The following is a 17903-nucleotide window of genomic DNA, read 5'->3' on the forward strand; positions in this document are numbered from 1 at the left end:
ATTCTTCTCTGGGTTATCGGATTATACTGCTCCAGTTTGAGTAGATTTTAATTCATTTTTTTTCATTGCTCTTAGACAAAGAAGTAGCAAAAGTCTTTCAAACTTTGTACCAACCCTGTAATTATTTTTTCTTTTTTACTTTTTTGAAATCCTTCTAATGCCTGATGTTCCTGTAACAGAATCCTCAAAATTGAATGTACTGTTCACAGGATAAGGATTCCAGATCTGTATTCTAGTACAGGTTTTGTTACAGGATTTCAGTTCTTTATACATCATCTGATTGGTGAACAGAGAATCTCTAAAATACTTTAGAAAGTGGTTAATGGCCAGGATTTTAAAATGTAGTTAAGCTTAAAGTTGTAGAAAAAATACATTGCATAAATTCTGTGATCCTTTGAAATTTGCATTTGTTGTGAGAAAGCTTAGTACTTTACCATCATACATGTGCATGGTGTAAGCTGTATAAGTAAAATCTTTGTTATATGCTCTAGCTAGGATAAATCTGTCTTACCATATATGTCTTTATACTGTGTTTTTTTGTGATACGTGTCTGTTATCTCCAGGAAGTTTACCCTAGCAAAGGTTAGGAAACCTGTATATCTTTTAAGAATGAGATTCCAGTAAGTGAAGTTGGTTGGTTGCACAGATAAAGAGGAAACAAAATGGTACATTTCCAGTTGTATCACTTGTGCATTCCAGTGGTTGGAATAGGTTGTTTTATATACATTTAGTGTGAATACTGTAATTATAAGTTGTTACAAAACTGACTTCTTTCCATGTTTATTATCTGCTCTTTTGGATACATTCACTTAAAATAAGTTCTTGTGTAAAGAAAAAGGTATTTCTAGCAAGTGATCAGAAGAGATTTTGAAATAAAATTGTATGGCCAGAAGTCTGACAGTAGTTCAGTGAATGAATACATTTTAACTGCATGGATTATATATACTTTAAAGACTTCTCCAGAATGCAGCTACTATTTTCAGTATATAAATACCTGTGTTACTAATGTCTTTATAAACAGGCAGCGTTTTATGGGATTGGACTTACTTGTCTTTAATGATAGAGTTAATTTTAGGTAGGCAGAAATTTTTTTGCAATCCAGCTCTTTGATAATTTAATCATTTCCTGTATGCCATGAGGTATTTGCAATGGCTTTGTTGTGAAATTGATGGAGGGATTTCTCATGTAGCAGTAAAATTTCTCTCAGCTTCTAGCCGTAGTTGATAAATATATCAACTGAAATTGCTGAAAGAGAGGGAAAACTGACGCAACTGGGTGTAGCAGCATTGTTATGAGATTGGTAAGGATCTGGGCATGAGAAGAGGAACTCAAAGAGGGGAAAAGATAGAGACACAAGAAAAGAAAGACCTAGGCAATTTATCTCACCAGAGACAGCACCTTTCCTCCGTCACAGACAAGCACTGCTTCCAGAAAAGCAAGTTCAGGCATCAGAAGGTGGCAGGAACAATATTGGAGGGATGAATCACCCGAATTAATGTAAGGGGTGGGGGAGCAATTGGAGCATATTCCTAATTTAACATTTGAATTCCCCATTTATTAGTCAGAGCTACAGCATCCCTTCGTGGGTGATTTTGCACATAAATACTGCAGCACATATTTCTTTTTCATGGACAGTCTGAGGACAGATAGTGGTTTTTGCTTTTTTTTATTTGTTTGTAAACAAACATTAAAATAATGTTGTCCTTACTGTTTTTACCTTTTTCATTTGAGTACAGTTGATGTTTGCATATGATTGCAGTAGAAATTCTCAAAAAAAAAAAAAAATCTTTGAGGTCTAGCAAGAATATTCCTTGTTACCAGTGTGGAGGTTGTAATTTACAAAACTGAAAACAGAATTACTCCTCACCAGTAAATAAAAGTTACTACTTCACTAGAATTGCATCCTCAGTGTTTAATTCAAAGGAAAATTCAGTGCTTGTTCATACAATGTGTCTATGTGAGAAATTTTGCTTGAATTTGTAAACAGTGACTGTCTTAATCATAGCTGAGCTATTAGTTGTTTAGAAATGAGACTTGAACCTCTTGTCTTGATTCTGTGATGTTTCGGACTGTTGAATACCATAAACTGTTGTGTAGCCCTGAAGGAGGAGTTAGAACATAATGGCAATGGTTGAGTGAATGCACGTAATACACAAACAATATGGTATAAAATATACTGTTCTCTAGAGGCAGTTAATTGCAGATTGGTTATGTGCATAGTCACAATTAATGTAAAAACCTGAAGGCGTCTCTTGAGTATAGTGCTTTCTAGAACATGGAAGAGGATTTGACATATTTCAAACCTGTCCTAACCAGCTAGGTCATAGAGATATCTTACTGGTTTTTATACCAGTGCTTTTCCTGATGACATTTTTCAATGACTGTGAAACAGTATTTCTTTGGTAGCAGAAAAATAAGCAGAAGCTTCATTTACAGGCTGGATGCAAAAACTGGTATTTTCTCATTACGGTAATATCTAGAATAGCTCTCCATCACAAAACTTTGTTCTGTCAGAAGCTCGTAGTTTTTTAACCTCCATATATGCTTTTTGGTTTATCACTAAAGAGTACATTACATTTACGTGAATGTTGCTTTCAGAGAAATTAGCCTGTCAATGTGATGGGCTATTTGTCAGCATTGTCTGTGCTTGGGCCTTTCTGTAAACAGAATTTTTATAGAAAATGGATTTGTCATATGTCATTACTATGAAAAAAATAGTTTCTCTTGTTTCATGAACTAGCCTTGCAAGACTAAATGATGAAAACTCAGACATTATTTGGAAAAAAAAGTCCATTTCATATATCAATGATTTCTGTATTAGATTTGTTTGCTTCTTAATTATATCAGTCAGTGGTATGTGAGCTCAGCGAAGTTGAGTCTGTCCTCACAAGCAAAGTAAAGCATGAAACACATAAGCAAGACAAGAACATTCAATACAGTTTTTAAACTATACTCTAATTCTATAATTCTTAGACTAGACTATAAGTCTAGTGAATAAATGTGGCATCCAGTGGTTAGACTGTTTCTGAATTCTGAAAAGTGGAAGGGGGAGGGGGGGTGTGTCCAAGAAGCAGTTAATTATTTATATTATTTGTGTTGAGGATAAGTGATTTCTGAAGCTATGAATTTGGAAAATAATTGGTTTTGTCTTTTTTTTTTCTCCTTTTTTTCCTCCTTTCTCTTTGCTCTGTAGAACCTAAATAAACTCAGCTTGCCAAATGAAATTGAGATATCTTTCTGAATTAAATCTCCATGGAGGGTGGTATTCATAGTGCAAATAGCTCATAAATAATCATTCTCTAATTAGAGTGAAATCAGTCACAGAGTTGGTGGAATGTTCCTTTCAGGCTACACTTTGTATGAACTCTGCTGTGGGTTCATGTGCATCCCACACGCATGGATTGCCTTTTTATGTTTGGGTGCATCTATTGGGAATGCATCTGTATCCCAGGTGCCCTGATTGTGTAAGGGACAAACCAGGACTTTTTTTTTCTTTGCATACAGCACTGAGACAGAAACCTAGTAATGCCCACTTAACATCTTATCACTAAGTTAGATAGTTGGTGGGGAGTCTTTTAAATTTCCCTATGTACTAACTTGCTATGACTTAATCAAGATCCGAGGCTTCAGATTTGCTCCTTCTACTAAACTGCTGAACTGTTACATTCTGGATTCTTCAGATGGCTCTCTTGCATTTGTGAAGATCACATTTTTGACAGTGGCGTCATCTGCTGCTTCATGTGCAACTGAATATATGATTTCTCTTGTGCAATTTCAAGCTCTTCTATTGGAGTACTTAATTAAATCATTATTGCACTCTTGAAAACAGAGAATTTATCAGCTTCAAGGTATGATAGCAAATTCCTGATCTCATCCATCATTTCAAAAATTAAATCTCTTGACAGCTATTGGGAAGAACAGTGGACATACCAGTATAAAACATAATTAAAAGATAATGATAAAGCACCAGCTCGGAGAGAATGAGTGAGCATAGGTGTACTCTTCAGGCTCTGTAAGAATTAAGTGAAAGCCCTGTTCATTTCAGTAAAGTTGATGACTAGCAACCGACTGGTAGCCTAGATTTGCTTTCTTTGATAATGCGGTGTTGTATTTGGGCTGCTTCCCAAGCCAAAATTGGTATTGTAGTATGGTTGGTGCGCGTATTACTTTAGTGCCCAGTACTCTTGCATTGGTCTCCATTGCCTGTGTTTTCAGTGCCGATTGCAAGAGTTGCTAGCAGTGTGCAAACAGTGCAAGAGAGGAAGTCTTAATGTGAAGTACGTCACTCCCAGGTGGAAGCCCCATAAAACAGTGGAGCAAGCCAAGCCAGGGGATCACCTGAGGAGGCACTTCTTACTGTAGAAAAGAGGCATCTATCATACACAAGGAACAAAACTAGGTAAAATGAGTTTTCTAGGGTACGGATTTAGATAATTAGACAAGATACCAGCAGTGGAGGAGAAGCAGTGTCTTAGAACTCTGAAACCAAATGAGCTGTCAGAGTGAAAACTGAGAAGAAGTGGTAGTGTTTTACAAAAATTCACTTGTCTTTTTGTTTTGTTTTGTTTTGGGGTTTTTTTTTGAGTGAAGGACAGTTGGTTTAGCAATTATTTTATAATACCTATGTTTCCAATTTTGTTACTGAAAGCAAAATAATAATAACCCAAAGTGCAGCAGTGCTGAAATACCATGCAAGACCCCTGGGGAGGATTAGAAGAGCAGGTGTTGATTAATTCAGGATTTAGATTGAAACAATCTGATTTTTAGGATGGAATGTTAGGAGATGAGAGAATTTCTTAAAGTTGTGTTATCCTTGGAGAGGCTGCTTTATAGTATATACCGTTTTAGTTTGCGGATGTGTTCTCAGACTCTTTTACAGTTGGACTTTTTTTTTTTTTTCCTCCAAAGTGTTGTGCTTAATGAGCTTTTTTTAAAATCCAGGAGGAAGCTCTAAACCCAGATATTGCAAAGCTCAGAGGAAGGGCATTTGGATCATGCTCAGTGTGCAAGGAACTTCAGATAATTTCTGGAAGATCTAATTGATCCTTTATGCTTTAGTGTCTGCTGTGTCTTTTTCAGCTGCCTTGGAATCTACGTATTTGAGCAATTGGGGTCAAAGCTACCAGTCTGGCAGAACTTGGAGCCTGTAATCTCAGCTTCCAGCTGTACTCCCTGCTATTTGTATTAATGTGGTTCGTAGTACACTAGATGCAAAAAATACAAGAACTTGTCTTCTAAAATTAGAAGTATTTTTTTTCTTTCTGTGTATTTATTTTATGAAAGTTTTTGAAAGTTTTTCCCAGTCATTCTTTTACTTTGTTGTGTATTATGCTATTGGTAAATATGGTCAGTTTTTTCTGCTGTGGTTTCCCTTACAGGTGTGACCCAGACGTACTCTTGTTTCTCTCATCCATTGGCAGTGTCATTTTTTACTCTGTTTTCTAATTGAGTTGATCTAAGTGAATCCAGCTGCTATGCTGCCAGAGAACAGGGGGGGTGGGGGGTTTTTTTTGTTTTTTTTTTTTTTTTAACACCAGGACTGTAGGGCACCAAATACAATTGTCAGGCAAAAAAATAGCTGAAACAGATCTCGTCACTGGAGATCAAAAGTAAAAGTGTGTTCAAGCGATTGTGCAAATGAAAGTTAATTGAAGCTATTAAACACATTTGCATGGGAAGTCCTTACATTTTTGATTGGCAGAGACTAGGAGGGAAGTAATGTGTATATGCATGTCACTTTTCTTGTCATATTTCTCTGAAAACCCATTGCTAACTACTTCTAAGGTAGATGTTCTTAATTTACACTGTATTCTGTTGTTGCCTGATTAGGTTATAAGGGAGGCTGAGGTGGGTGTTGTGCTGCTCTGTTGCCAGGTTCTTTAATGGAGATGCTTAGCTATGCAAAAGTATTAGAGGTGTTTGAGAGAGAGACATTTTGCATTTGGAAAACTGAGGAACAGAAGTATGAATGGCTGGTCTAAGATTCCTTTGAGTTTCATGCAAGGTTTAATTTAAGAGTCAGTGTGTACTAGTTTCATATACTTCCTGTTTGATACTAAGACTGTGTATTCCAAGACAAGAGGGATTGTGGGTGATCTTGTTCAATATGTGCTACAGTATCAATAGTATACATGGTAGGGGTAGGCTTATGTTTATTTCTGCTTCCTAACTTACCTTCGTTTGATCCTCCATGCAATCCTCCAGTATGATTTCTTGCAGTTTAGAAATTATTTCTGATGAGTAGTTATAACTATGTTACTTTAGATTTTTGTAGAAGTTCTGTTTAATGTACTTTTTTCTTACTGAGGTTTTTTGTATTCACTCTGTATTGTTCCTCCCCCCCCCTGCCTTTTATCAGTAACAGAAGTGTAGATTTATTGTCTTGTAGGGGTTAGAAGGAGAATGTGGAGAGTCAGCCTTCATCCTACAGGAGTCTGTATTGCTGCATTGTTTAGTTCTGCACACTTGCATAGTTCAGCAAATTTATCACATTTAGTGTTCTTCAGAAATAATCTTTTATGCTTTATATGGGAGAAGGAATTTGTGGCATTTCAAATGACAGAAGTCCATAAGACTTTCTTCTCTCTATTTTTCTTTTTTTTTTTTCTTTTCTAATTCTGCTTGTTGATTCTGGTTTGTCCTGTGTTGCAGGCGATTATCTGGCACAATAGATGTGATTGGACAGACCATCACTATCAGCAGGGTGGAAGGACGACGGCGTGCTAATGAAAACAGCAACATACAGGTTTTATACTGCAGATTTGCACACTATCTTTGACAAAAATACTTTTTTGCTTTCCCCATAGCTTCTTATTAAAACATTTCCGTGTCTAAGAATGGGTAATGCAGGAGTCGCTTTAAGTTCAGGAAGAAAGTTCTGGCAGTTGATTTAAATATACTATGATGAAATATTTGTTATATTTCAAAAGATAGATGTTTTGGTGTACTTCTTACTGAAAGGAAATTAGCAATGTTGCAGACTTATAATACAGGTGACAGCATTGGCTCTGCTAGATCTGCATGGGGTAGTGTTTTGTTTACTAAGTGACAAAGATAAATATTTAAACTGACTGTCCATTTCTCCCCTATTCCTGCCAGACACTAATGCTAAAAGTGAAAGCCTCTTTGTATGCAGTTTGAGAAATGCAGTCTTTCAAAAATAAGTTGTGAAGGAATAAATAGTTGATGATACCTTTTTTTAAATTATATTTTATTATTTTGCCATAAATTGTAGTATTAGTCTTTATGATTTTAGTCTTTGTGGACTTGGATTATCTTGTTAAGAAAACAACTAAATGCGTTGAGATTGAATGCACTTTTTCTCTCCTGACTTACATGGGGAGAAGACTCAGGGTTGCTTGGTGCCTTAGCTGCATTTCCTTGCCAACTTAGGTTAAGGTGAAACAATGAAAATAATAATGGATTGTAGTGCTTATACTGAAAACACTGCCATGTGTTTTTCAGCTGATCTCACAGTGCTTAAGGAATTTAAAGTCTTGGCTTTTTTTCGTGCTTTTCATATTGATTTTTAAAATATTTGCCTCTGTATATAAATTTAAGGTGGTGTTTTGGGCCATATTCGGATGGCTTATATTCCCTCTCAAACCTTACATTTGTTGTTCCCTATTTGCTGTTCTTAGACCCTCAGAGGTACTTGGCAAGTATGGGACACTGAACGTTGGGATGCAGATAGAACTTAAACCATCTGAATATTTCTCTTCAGATGCATAAGTAATACTTTCCTGTTGTAGTAACTGGAAAGAGAGGAAACTTATCTTCTACCCTTTTGACGTAGCAATTATAACTATAGTTTGATATTTTACAGGTTCTTTCAGAACGATCTAATCCTGAAGTAGACAATTTTACCAAGCCACCTCCATTTTTCCCTCCAGGAGCTCCACCTACCCACCTTCCACCACCTCCTTTCCTCCCACCCCCTCCAACTGTCAGTACTGCTCCACCTCTGATTCCCCCACCAGGTAAATATTCTGCACTACATAGGATGTGAAAAATGTGAAATGCATTATCCTCAAATGCTTGATGATAAGGAATTAAAGACAGCACATTCCATGCACGTTTGTCTATATGTGCAGAATTTCAGACTTTTGTGTTCTTCTCTTTTCTTAAATATATCTGCAAGGCAGAAGCAGAAACTTGTATTCAGCTTCTCAGTACGCGTAGTGCCAAGTAGTAAACAATTACCTAAAGACTAAGTGTTGGATCTTGTGTCCTGGAAAATTATTGAAGTGAGAAGCTGTTTTCTGTAATTCAACTACTGTTCATGCTATTGAGAGGTACATGTTAACAAATCATTCTACAAACTTTTGTACTCAAAGTATGGCATACTATGTATTTGTGTTAGAAGCTGGATTCTCTGATGTGCAAGGTCAAAGCAGCAATGAAAACTTTAATTGCCCTTTCCCCTCCCAGTATGTATGAATTCCTGAAAGTCTGGTAAGAATTGCATTTGTGCCATATCCTTTCTTTCAGTCAGAGGGTAGCACCTGATGTTTTTATCCAGCATCCTGTGTCTGTGAATCTTGAAGGAATCAAAGCTCTTTGAGAACTCTTCTCATTGTTAAATCTGTGTTGAAATCTACTGATAATTGCTCAATATTTAATGAAACTGGATATTTATGGAAATTTACCAGGGGTATTGTCACGGGCATTTGCCCAAGTACTGCAGTTACCCGAGTGTTGTCATTTTAAGGAATTAAGTTCAAAAAGACGTAGCAAAGAACGAAGAAGAATGGTCAGTCAGAAATGAAAACAGAGGGAAAAACTTTGGGGAGTATTTGAGTAGGAAAGCAAAGGATTTGTTTATAGAAGAGGCTGATTTTCCTTATTTTGTCCTTTTGTTCCTTGTGCTCTTTTGCTTGATTAGTTCTGGAGTTATGCTGAGAAGTTTCTTTGCTATTCTGTTCACAGGAAATCTTTTAAAAAATTATCTTTTACCTATAGGCAGGGAAGTAACATTGTTATTATTTCTGTGAAACAACTTTGTGTGGGGCTTTATAGAGTTTAAATCCGCATAGAAGAGGTTGCTTACTTGCCAGTGATTTTAAAACTATTAACTCCTGCTGCCTGGTAAGCTCTGGCTTTCATCAGTGATTGCCGTACTCAAAGTGGTGCAACCTAGAAAACAGAAGGGGGAAGAGATTTAAAGATTAAATAGTTTTGTGCCCTTTTCCAAATTTTCGTGCACAAATATTAAAAAACAGAGTGAAGAGAGAATATGCTACTGCTCTGGCAATTTTGTGATGTTTCCTTACTGCGGGGGGGACAGAAAGGAAAGAGGAACATGACGCTAATGCTAACTATGGTTTTAATCTGTATTGAAACCTTTATGATACAATGATATAGGTAATGCATTGCAAGTTTTTCGAAAGTAATTATTTTAATTGTAATTGTGGTACTGAAAAGTCAATCTAAGTTGTACATTATTAAAAGCGTGAGAGGGACCCCCACAGGCATCCCAAATGCACTTGGTGCAGGGATGTCGTATAGGTGTACTGGACTGTTCTTACGAAACCCCTCACCTGTTGAGCTTTTAAAGGTGAAAGAAATCCACATGTGTTACAGATCTATCTAGCAAGCAGGTTTGGCTTTAGTCTTGTGGTTTACAGACAGGTTTATAACATACACTTGTTCAGAAGGTCTCCTTCAACATCCTTCCGTGCTTCGAGTAGATTTGAAAGTAACTATTAAGAGCTGTGGATTTGGTTTCTTCAGGCCTATGTTTTAATTGTGCTGTTGCCAGCTCTTTATCTTCAAAGCTGTTCTTAAAATAGAATCTGCCATCCCTCCTAGGTTCAGTGGAGGGGGAGGAAAAGACCTACTCTTACCCAATATTAAACCGGGACTATTTGCCAGAAAATTTAAGTATTCCAAATATAAAACATCCTCCAAAAGCCCCTTTGAAAAAGGAACTTGCTTTGAAGTGAGATCTCTTGTTCTGAATTCATTCAGTCTTGTGATTGGGATCTGTTTTGAGGAATGAGTCCTGGAACAATTCAAAGGGCCAAATGCAGAAAATTCTCAAATACTGCTAGGAGATCACTGGCTGTGGCAAAAAATGTGTTGGTTTTTTGTTTGCTTGTTGCTATGTTGGAGTAATTTTAAATCTAAAGAACGTGGATGCTTCTGTTTAACAGGCTTTAAAAGTTGTTTTATGTGTTTTGGTTTAAGAGTGTGGTTAAAATGTGACATGTATTTGTGATACTAAAAAAAAAAATGCTCTGAAGTATTGAACTACTGTTACATAACTTTGGGAAGTTTGACTGCATAGACTAATACCAGGGTTCGGCACGTAACTGTACATATGCTCAGCCCCAGCAATCTAAGTGTGTACTTTTTATCTTGTGACAAAGGAGAGAGAATTTGACCTAGTGTAGCCTGTGGCAAAATAAGTTTTTACACCAAGTTGAGTTATATTACATTGCTGTGGGCTATTACGCAGTTCACTTAATTTGGAGTATGTTGTTAAACTGTGGCAGCGTTATCATGTTAGATTCCTTACTCCACAAGCAGAGCACGTGGCGTTGCTTTTCTTTAGTAAAACTTACTTGGTTTTCTGTAAATATTTACCAGCCTTGAGTTTAGTAGGATGTCATACAATGTCCTGAAAGCAATTTTGAGCACATTAGGTAAAATGCTGCACTAATTCCCTTTGGATTGCTTTTGACACACAAGTCTGAATATTTAGGTTTAGGCCAAGTGTATCTTTGTGGCAGTACAATGTGTTGTGGGGACATGACATCTCTGCTGTCACCTTCTTGCACTGGTACTCAAGTTTCGTCCCTACATTGCAAGAAATGACTCAGCATTTCAGAGTCTTTTTTTTCTTTTTCGGAAGTGATTGGCTGATAACACTTCAAGTATATTTTCATACACTGCGGTAGTAGAAGGCAATGGAGGGGGATTAAGAGATTCTTAGCTTTCCATGAAATGAAGTTTTTTATTTTTTTTTTTGTTTCTTGTTTTGTGTCACATTTGTGTCTTAGTGAAGAAGCTGAGGGGAAAAAAACCTTTGTTTAGATCTTTTTAGTGGTACTTGCCAACTTGGAATGTAGAAGAATGTTTCTTCCATTATCATACCATCAAGTAAATTAGCTTCTGTCTTAAAATTATCTAATCATTAATCATGAGTTTTTAAATGTTCTTAAAGATTTTTGAGGAAAAAATGCCTGTGTGGTTTTTTTTAGTATAATGCCCTGCATTAACCAGTTCCTTAAAAGTTATTTGGACATTTGGTCTATGGATATCACTTGTATCCAGTCTGTCTGAATTTTGTTTGAATGGCTCTCAAGTGAATTTTTTTCATTTGGCCTTTAATCTTGTGATGAGATTTTTATTTGTATTTCTGCACAAGTTAAAATTCTGAAGAACATACTGATTTTTTAATTAGGCTTTCTTCCTTTTTGTAGAGAGTGTTAGCTGATGGCTTTCTGGGCAGTTCTGTACATAGCACTGAGAGCCATGTTCAGCCTTAACAATGCATTGGTTTTAGTGCAGCAAGTGAAATATTTTTAAGCATAAAGTAGAGCTAATAAATTAATAAATCTGAGAGAACTTCAGATATTTTTGTAGGGTATGCTCTTAACATTGCTGTTAAGAGGTATTTTTTATATATTTTTATATAAATATTTTCTGTGTTGTAGGCTCATGAAGAATCTATTAAGATGGACAATTAACCAAAACAGATGAACAGAAAATACTTAAGCTCTGCAACAGTTTGAGTCCCCAGTCTTCCTATTCTTTCAGAAATTTTCGTTAGGAGCATTTGATCTTTTAGATGTTACACTGTCAAACTTTTGATGATGGGATTTCAGTGTTCTTAACAATGATGGCCCACATTAGAAAGCTTGTGTGCTGGTGAAGAGAAAATGCCTCATGCAGTTTAGAAATCTGGCTTTTGGGGTTCACTGTCTCCTAATTTACATTTTGGTTGAGAGGTTAGACTTTATATCTCAGGATTGGACAGCAACCTCAATTTTGTTTCACAGTTTGTTTAATCCCGTAGGATTAATGCTGGTAAGAGTTCATGTCAGTGAAATCACCAGCATTTAGTTTACATTGATATTGACTACTCTTCCTCAGCTTGCATATTCCTGTATTCTGTCCTTCTGCCAAGGCAATTTGGGAGCATTTGGCATTTCTAGATATTATAATATGTAGATGTAGTTAAATATTGCTGACAGACAATAGTCTTTTAGTTCTAATGTTGAACATAAAATTAATCATGCAGTGGCCAGTACATCTAGAATATTTTCTGAATTATGAAGTCTGGAGCTTGAATGAGATGTGTTTTAATTTAATTGGGTCTGGCTGCTGTTTTGTCTGGATGTTCATGCAGTTATGACAAAACTGATGCAGAGATTTCTGTTCTCTCCCCTCTGAAATCTTGCAGTGGGTTGTCAGATTGAAAGTGCTTATTTTTTAATGGAAGCAGAGTTCCTCATAACAGAAGGAGCTTTATGCCTGGTAAAGTAGTCTGTTTTCTGACGATAGTGTTTACCCCAGTCTATTATTTTAATGTAACTGTATTTTATGTGTTCAATTGAGTTAAAGCTAGTTATTTGCAAAGTAAGAGAAGATAATGTCCTTTAAAGTGTACAAATTATTTTTACCTTGTAATTGTTCCTTTCATAATCAAGTAAGATAGGTTTATATGTTGAAGCAGTGCATTTTGTTAGGCCAGGTAATTTAGTTGGGAATGATTTCTCAGCTTTTAATTAGGTTTGTAACAGCTAAGCTAGGTCTGAAAACGAGACAAGTTGGAACAGTTTTTGAATGTGTTTATATTAAAGGGTGCTCAGATATTTACAAGAACATAGAGTACCAAACAATTTTTTTCCCTCCAAGTAGCAACTGAATGATTAATTCCAGTGTGGCATATCATTTACTGAAGAGTCTGTAATGCTTACTGTTGCCAGAATATTTTGTCTGTGTGGATTTACTGTTTGCTATACTAAGCTATTAAAGGTCAGAGGCCAGTTGTGTTTCCTTTCATCCAGTCACAGAATATAAAATAAAGCAAATACATTCTATGGGATGTTACTTGCCTTCTGCATACTAAACATTTTAGAGTTATGGATTTAATTCTGATCTTGAGACCCAGAGTAATTCGTCATGATTCTTATTTCTAATTAAATAAGATCCTGGAGAATAAAAAATTAAATAAAAAGACAGATTTTACAAAGCTTGCGTAAAATCTTAACAATTGGTATTAATGTGAGATCTTGATCTGAGGACACAGAAAATAATTTATCATTCTTCTTGATCAGGTATGTAGTGATAGCTCAATCTGATTCTAGATCTACAGACAATAAACAAATTATTACTATAACTGATGTATTATTTGTTGTCTTTTTAGGTATACCAATAACAGTACCACCACCAGGTAAACTTGCTTAGAATTTTTTTCCACATTTGGTTAAGAAATGAAAACTTGGCTGCTGTGCAACTTACCAGCTTCCTTTTAATTATGTAGATTAAAGTGCATAAATAAAAAACGTTTTGTATAGATGTAGGCTCAGGTTTTTTTGATGCCAGGCAGGAAAGAAAATATATGAAAATGTTGTTGACTAGTGAACATAATGAGCCAGTTTCTTAGATGTGTGCTTCCTTCTTTTCTTTCTATTCTTTTTTTTTTCAGCTCTGCAGAAAGTGGTTGTGATTGTTGTTTATTAAGTATTGTTAGATACTCGGGAATTTTCCCATGCTTCTAAATGACTGTAGATTTAAGAATGATAAGGTATTTGATTTGAAGCACTGATAACATATGTTTAATACTTTGCCTTTGTTAAGCTGGAAAGTAGTTCTCAGTCTTACGAAATAAAACCCATGTACACAGTGAGAAACAACTTTGGCGTTGTACTCTAGAATTTGTTTGCCATTGTACACTTAGCCTAGCTATTTTATGTGTTTATGGTGGGTTTTTTTCTTTTTTTCCCCTCACCTAATTTTTTATTACAGGCTTTCCACCACCACCTGGCGGTCCTCCACCTTCCCTCATACCCACATTAGACAGGTGATTATCTGTTTGAAATCTTATAAAGCAATATGTCAGTATTCTGTAACTAAAATAAATTAGTAAGGATTCTTACAATACCCACTTTGATGGATTTTGTCTAGGAGTGGGGAGACAGTTTCAGATTTTTACAGTATTTTTACAGAGATGTTACTAGTCTCACCTGTCTGACACTTGGTATTCTTTTGAGTAGGCTACTTGACCACTTACCAGTTTAGTTTGAGTTATGACACTATATCAATGCCAAGTCTTAAGAAAAAAGTCAAGGTAATGATTGTTAAAGTATTCTTTAGTAGTCTGAAGGCTTATTTAGGTATACTTGTGAGCTACTGTATTCTTTTCTATAAATGCAAATAAATAATTTGGCCACAGATTCAAGCCCTCATAAGATATAGGAAATGCCAGAGTTCCGTGGAATTCAAATTTGTATTTCTACTATGTTTGTTCTAAGTGTTTAGCTTTAATAGGCCTAACAGTATTTTTTCAGTATCTTTTTTATATACATGTACACGTATACATTTATTTTTATATGTATGGAAAAGGAAGAAAAAAAAGTTGGCCATCACAGTCCTTGAAAAGTATTTATATTTTGCTAGAGGCCAAAACCAAGTCATATACAAAGCTCACTTAAGAAAGTGGTGCAAGCCTTTTGCAAGTCCTTTGGATTTCACTGAAGGAAGGTGCATGCATATGTTCCTTTGAAACTAAAAATTCCGTTAATATATACGCTACAGGATGGTGATAGTAAATCTCCGAGAAAATCCTCATCTGATATAATTCAGAAAAAATCCTAACTGGATGCATTTGATATACATTAAATTAAATTAATTATTTCATACTGACGGTTTCTGGGAGTGACTGCTGCTTCTGACTGTTAAGCAATGGTCATTGCATTTACTTGTGAGTATTTACCTGGTTTCTGAAATATAAGGTGGAAAAAATCAAGTTTATCGTGGAAACTAGGAACCTAAGTCTCATACTTTCACGTGTTAAGATGTTGCATTGACCTTTCATTATCATTGGTTTGGTTTTGTTTTCAAGCTAAGCTAACCCAAAACTTATTTTGTAATGTTAAAGTGCCTTCAAAAACAGAAATAACACTTAGGTTAAATACTGCAAAGATAATTAATTCAAGTTATGTAGCAAGTGTAGCAAGTGCTAAAAGTCATGAAAGAATTATATATGTATGAATTATGTCCTGTGCACATATAATCCTTTTTAGCCTTTCTGATTTTTACCTACTGGAGTTGGCTACTACTGAAGGAAGGCAGCCTAGAAAATGTGTAGCTAATTTAATGGTTTATTTTTAGAACTATGCATTTGAAGTGCACCTGTTCTTAGATGTACTCACATATGTACTTTTTAATAGAAGGAATTAGAATAGTTTCATTCATGAACGAGCCACTTTCAAGCAACTAGAGATTAAGTTCATTATCTTCTTTTGTACATTATTATGTGCAGAAACATAATACAAGAAACCTTTGAAATAGAAAATTAATTGAAAATACAAAAAAAACAGCTTTGATATGGATATTATTTGTTTAAATTTTAGGAAGAGAGAATACTGTTTTCATCTCCTGTAGTGAAACGTGAAATACACGTGTGTGTTGATAGACAGCTTCCTTAATTAGTGATGCTCAAAATGAAGGACTTAAATCCATTTAAAACAAATAGTTTGTTTTAGTCTGTATGGTGGTAAGAATTTGGGGAAATAATATTAATATTGATGGAGATAGCTTTGGTGGTAAAACTGGATTTTTACATGTATTTTCTTTTCAACAGTGGACATTCTTCTGGCTACGATGGTCGTTCTGTTCGTGCGTTTTCCTATGGCAGTGGTGAGTAAGCTTGCTGGCTTTGAAAGTTTTGACTAGTGCTATATCAAATTGTTTGATATGCTTATCAGGATTTTAACTAAGAGACTAAACCGTTCCTTTCAGTAATTCATTATGAAAGCTTATCGCCTACCATTGTAAACAGATACATACTGTTGCAAATTTAACAGCTGTTGGTAAATACTGTTGTTTTGCTTGCTTATTTGCATGCTGGCTATCTTTCCATGCTGTTTTTGCAGAGCTGTGATTCTGAAAAATAATACACTGTAATGTGGCCAACAAGTCAGGGAAAATTTTCCAAGAACTGGTAGGATTTAGAAACAGGAGAACAAGTGCTGTTGATATCATCAGTATTTTAACCAGCAAGACCAATCATGGAGAAATCCTGAGTGATATACCTCTCCTTTGAAAAACTGTTTGTCTAAGATACTATAATCTTCAGCTATCCTGTTGCAAAGTCAGTCTTTTTTTTCTTTTTCTTTTTCTTTTTTTTTTTTTTATTTTTTTTGTTAATGTTATGGAAGACATCTGAAGCTGAAAAACATCACTGTCTGGTTTTATAGTAAGAGTGAACCAAAATAGAAGTTTCATTATGTGCAATCAAATGGACGTCCAAAGAACCTAGCAGTTTAGAACTGTTACCTAGCACAGCTCTGCTTCTTGAGCCAAAAGAGTAAAAGCAATACTAGGATGTCAGCTTCTTCCTGACCTAGCCCAAATCGGGAAGATAAAATAATCGTAGAGTCACAGAATAGCTTGGGTTGGAAGCAACTGTCAAAGACGAACTAGTCCAACCCCCCTGCCGTAAGCAGGGACATCTTTCACTAGACCAAGTTGCTCAAAGTCTCGTCCAACCTGGCCTTGAACACCTCCAGGGATGGGGCACCCACAACTTCTCTGGGAAACCTGTGTCACACCACCCTCATCATAAAGAGTTTCTTTCTTATATCCAGTCTACCAACCCTTTTACAATTTAAAACCATTGCCCCTTGTCCTGTCACTACAGGCCCTGGTAAAAAGCCTCTATCTTTCTTACAAGCCTCCTTAAAGTATTGAAAGGGCTCAATAAGGTCTCCCCAGAGCTTTTTCTTCCCCAGGCTGAACCTGAAATTACATTTTTGAATGCCTTGTAATTTCTTGAAATTGGAGCGGTTTGTGGAGTAACAAGTGGTACTTTCTTGACATTGAAAGGATCCTCATCAGTTGTAATGTGTTTGCTTTCATGCATGGAAGCTTCTTAGGTTTTCAAGAATTCTTGATGTGGGCAAATAGCAGCTTTACACTAACTACTTTTTTAGCAATAATTGAACTGCATTTGTTGAAGAAAAAAGGTAAAGTTGAGGCAGATAACTAAGATACCTAAGTGACTATTTTGCTGAAGCTTCAAACATCTAGAGCCATGCAGAGTATCATAAGGAAAGCAATCTTACAGTCAGTAATATGTACATTGCATCTAATATGTAGTCTCCAATTTAGAATTTTTTTCACTTTGGAATCTCTTTTGTTAGAATTTGCTATTCTGTCGAGTGTTTTCAGGGACACAAGAATATTTCCAAGTTTTATGTTGACCTTCAGAGGTGATGCTTATATTGTTGCAGTACCAGTATTCAAAAGATGACTGTCATCGTGATCATGGCAACACTGAATTTTAACTTCTCAAGTAGGATTAAAAAATTATGTTGCCTTTGTGCGGTTATGGAGGCAAAGGAGCACAGTCTGCTCCCATCTTCCCAGTGTACCTGGCTTCCCTGTTGTGGCAAAAGCTTTCATATTTGCTGCACAAAGCAAATTGTCTGCCTCTAGGCTGGGCCTGTCATGTGGATTTATGGATCTGTAGAGGCTCGGTGGCATTTTATTGCTGATGTTCATATCTTAGTGAAAGATGTTTTTCTGGCCAGCATCTTGCTTTCACAGTCCCTGTCTCACAATGTGATCACTGATCAGTATATTACCAGTGCTCGCTGTGCAGCAGAACTTAGGTAAATTGGAGGCTCAGTGGCGCAGTACGGTATCACAGAATCACAGAATGTTAGAGA

General features: G+C 35.9%; 1 protein-coding gene across 1 annotated transcript in view; it reads left to right on the plus strand.

Annotated features, from left to right (window-relative positions):
• Window positions 1-15870, plus strand: part of FIP1L1 (factor interacting with PAPOLA and CPSF1) — a gene marked incomplete at both ends in the record, with an annotated part of 29994 nt that extends 14124 nt beyond the window's left edge. The window contains 5 exons of the mRNA XM_010086906.1: window positions 6652-6745; window positions 7826-7979; window positions 13376-13402; window positions 13978-14032; window positions 15815-15870. Coding sequence (XP_010085208.1) covers window positions 6652-6745; window positions 7826-7979; window positions 13376-13402; window positions 13978-14032; window positions 15815-15870 — 386 coding nt within the window. The remainder of the gene's footprint in view (window positions 1-6651; window positions 6746-7825; window positions 7980-13375; window positions 13403-13977; window positions 14033-15814) is intronic.
• Window positions 15871-17903: the final 2033 nt, after the last annotated feature.

Source organism: Pterocles gutturalis, unplaced genomic scaffold, assembly GCF_000699245.1.
Source record: "Pterocles gutturalis isolate BGI_N339 unplaced genomic scaffold, ASM69924v1 scaffold28846, whole genome shotgun sequence".
Classification (NCBI taxonomy): domain Eukaryota; kingdom Metazoa; phylum Chordata; class Aves; order Pterocliformes; family Pteroclidae; genus Pterocles; species Pterocles gutturalis.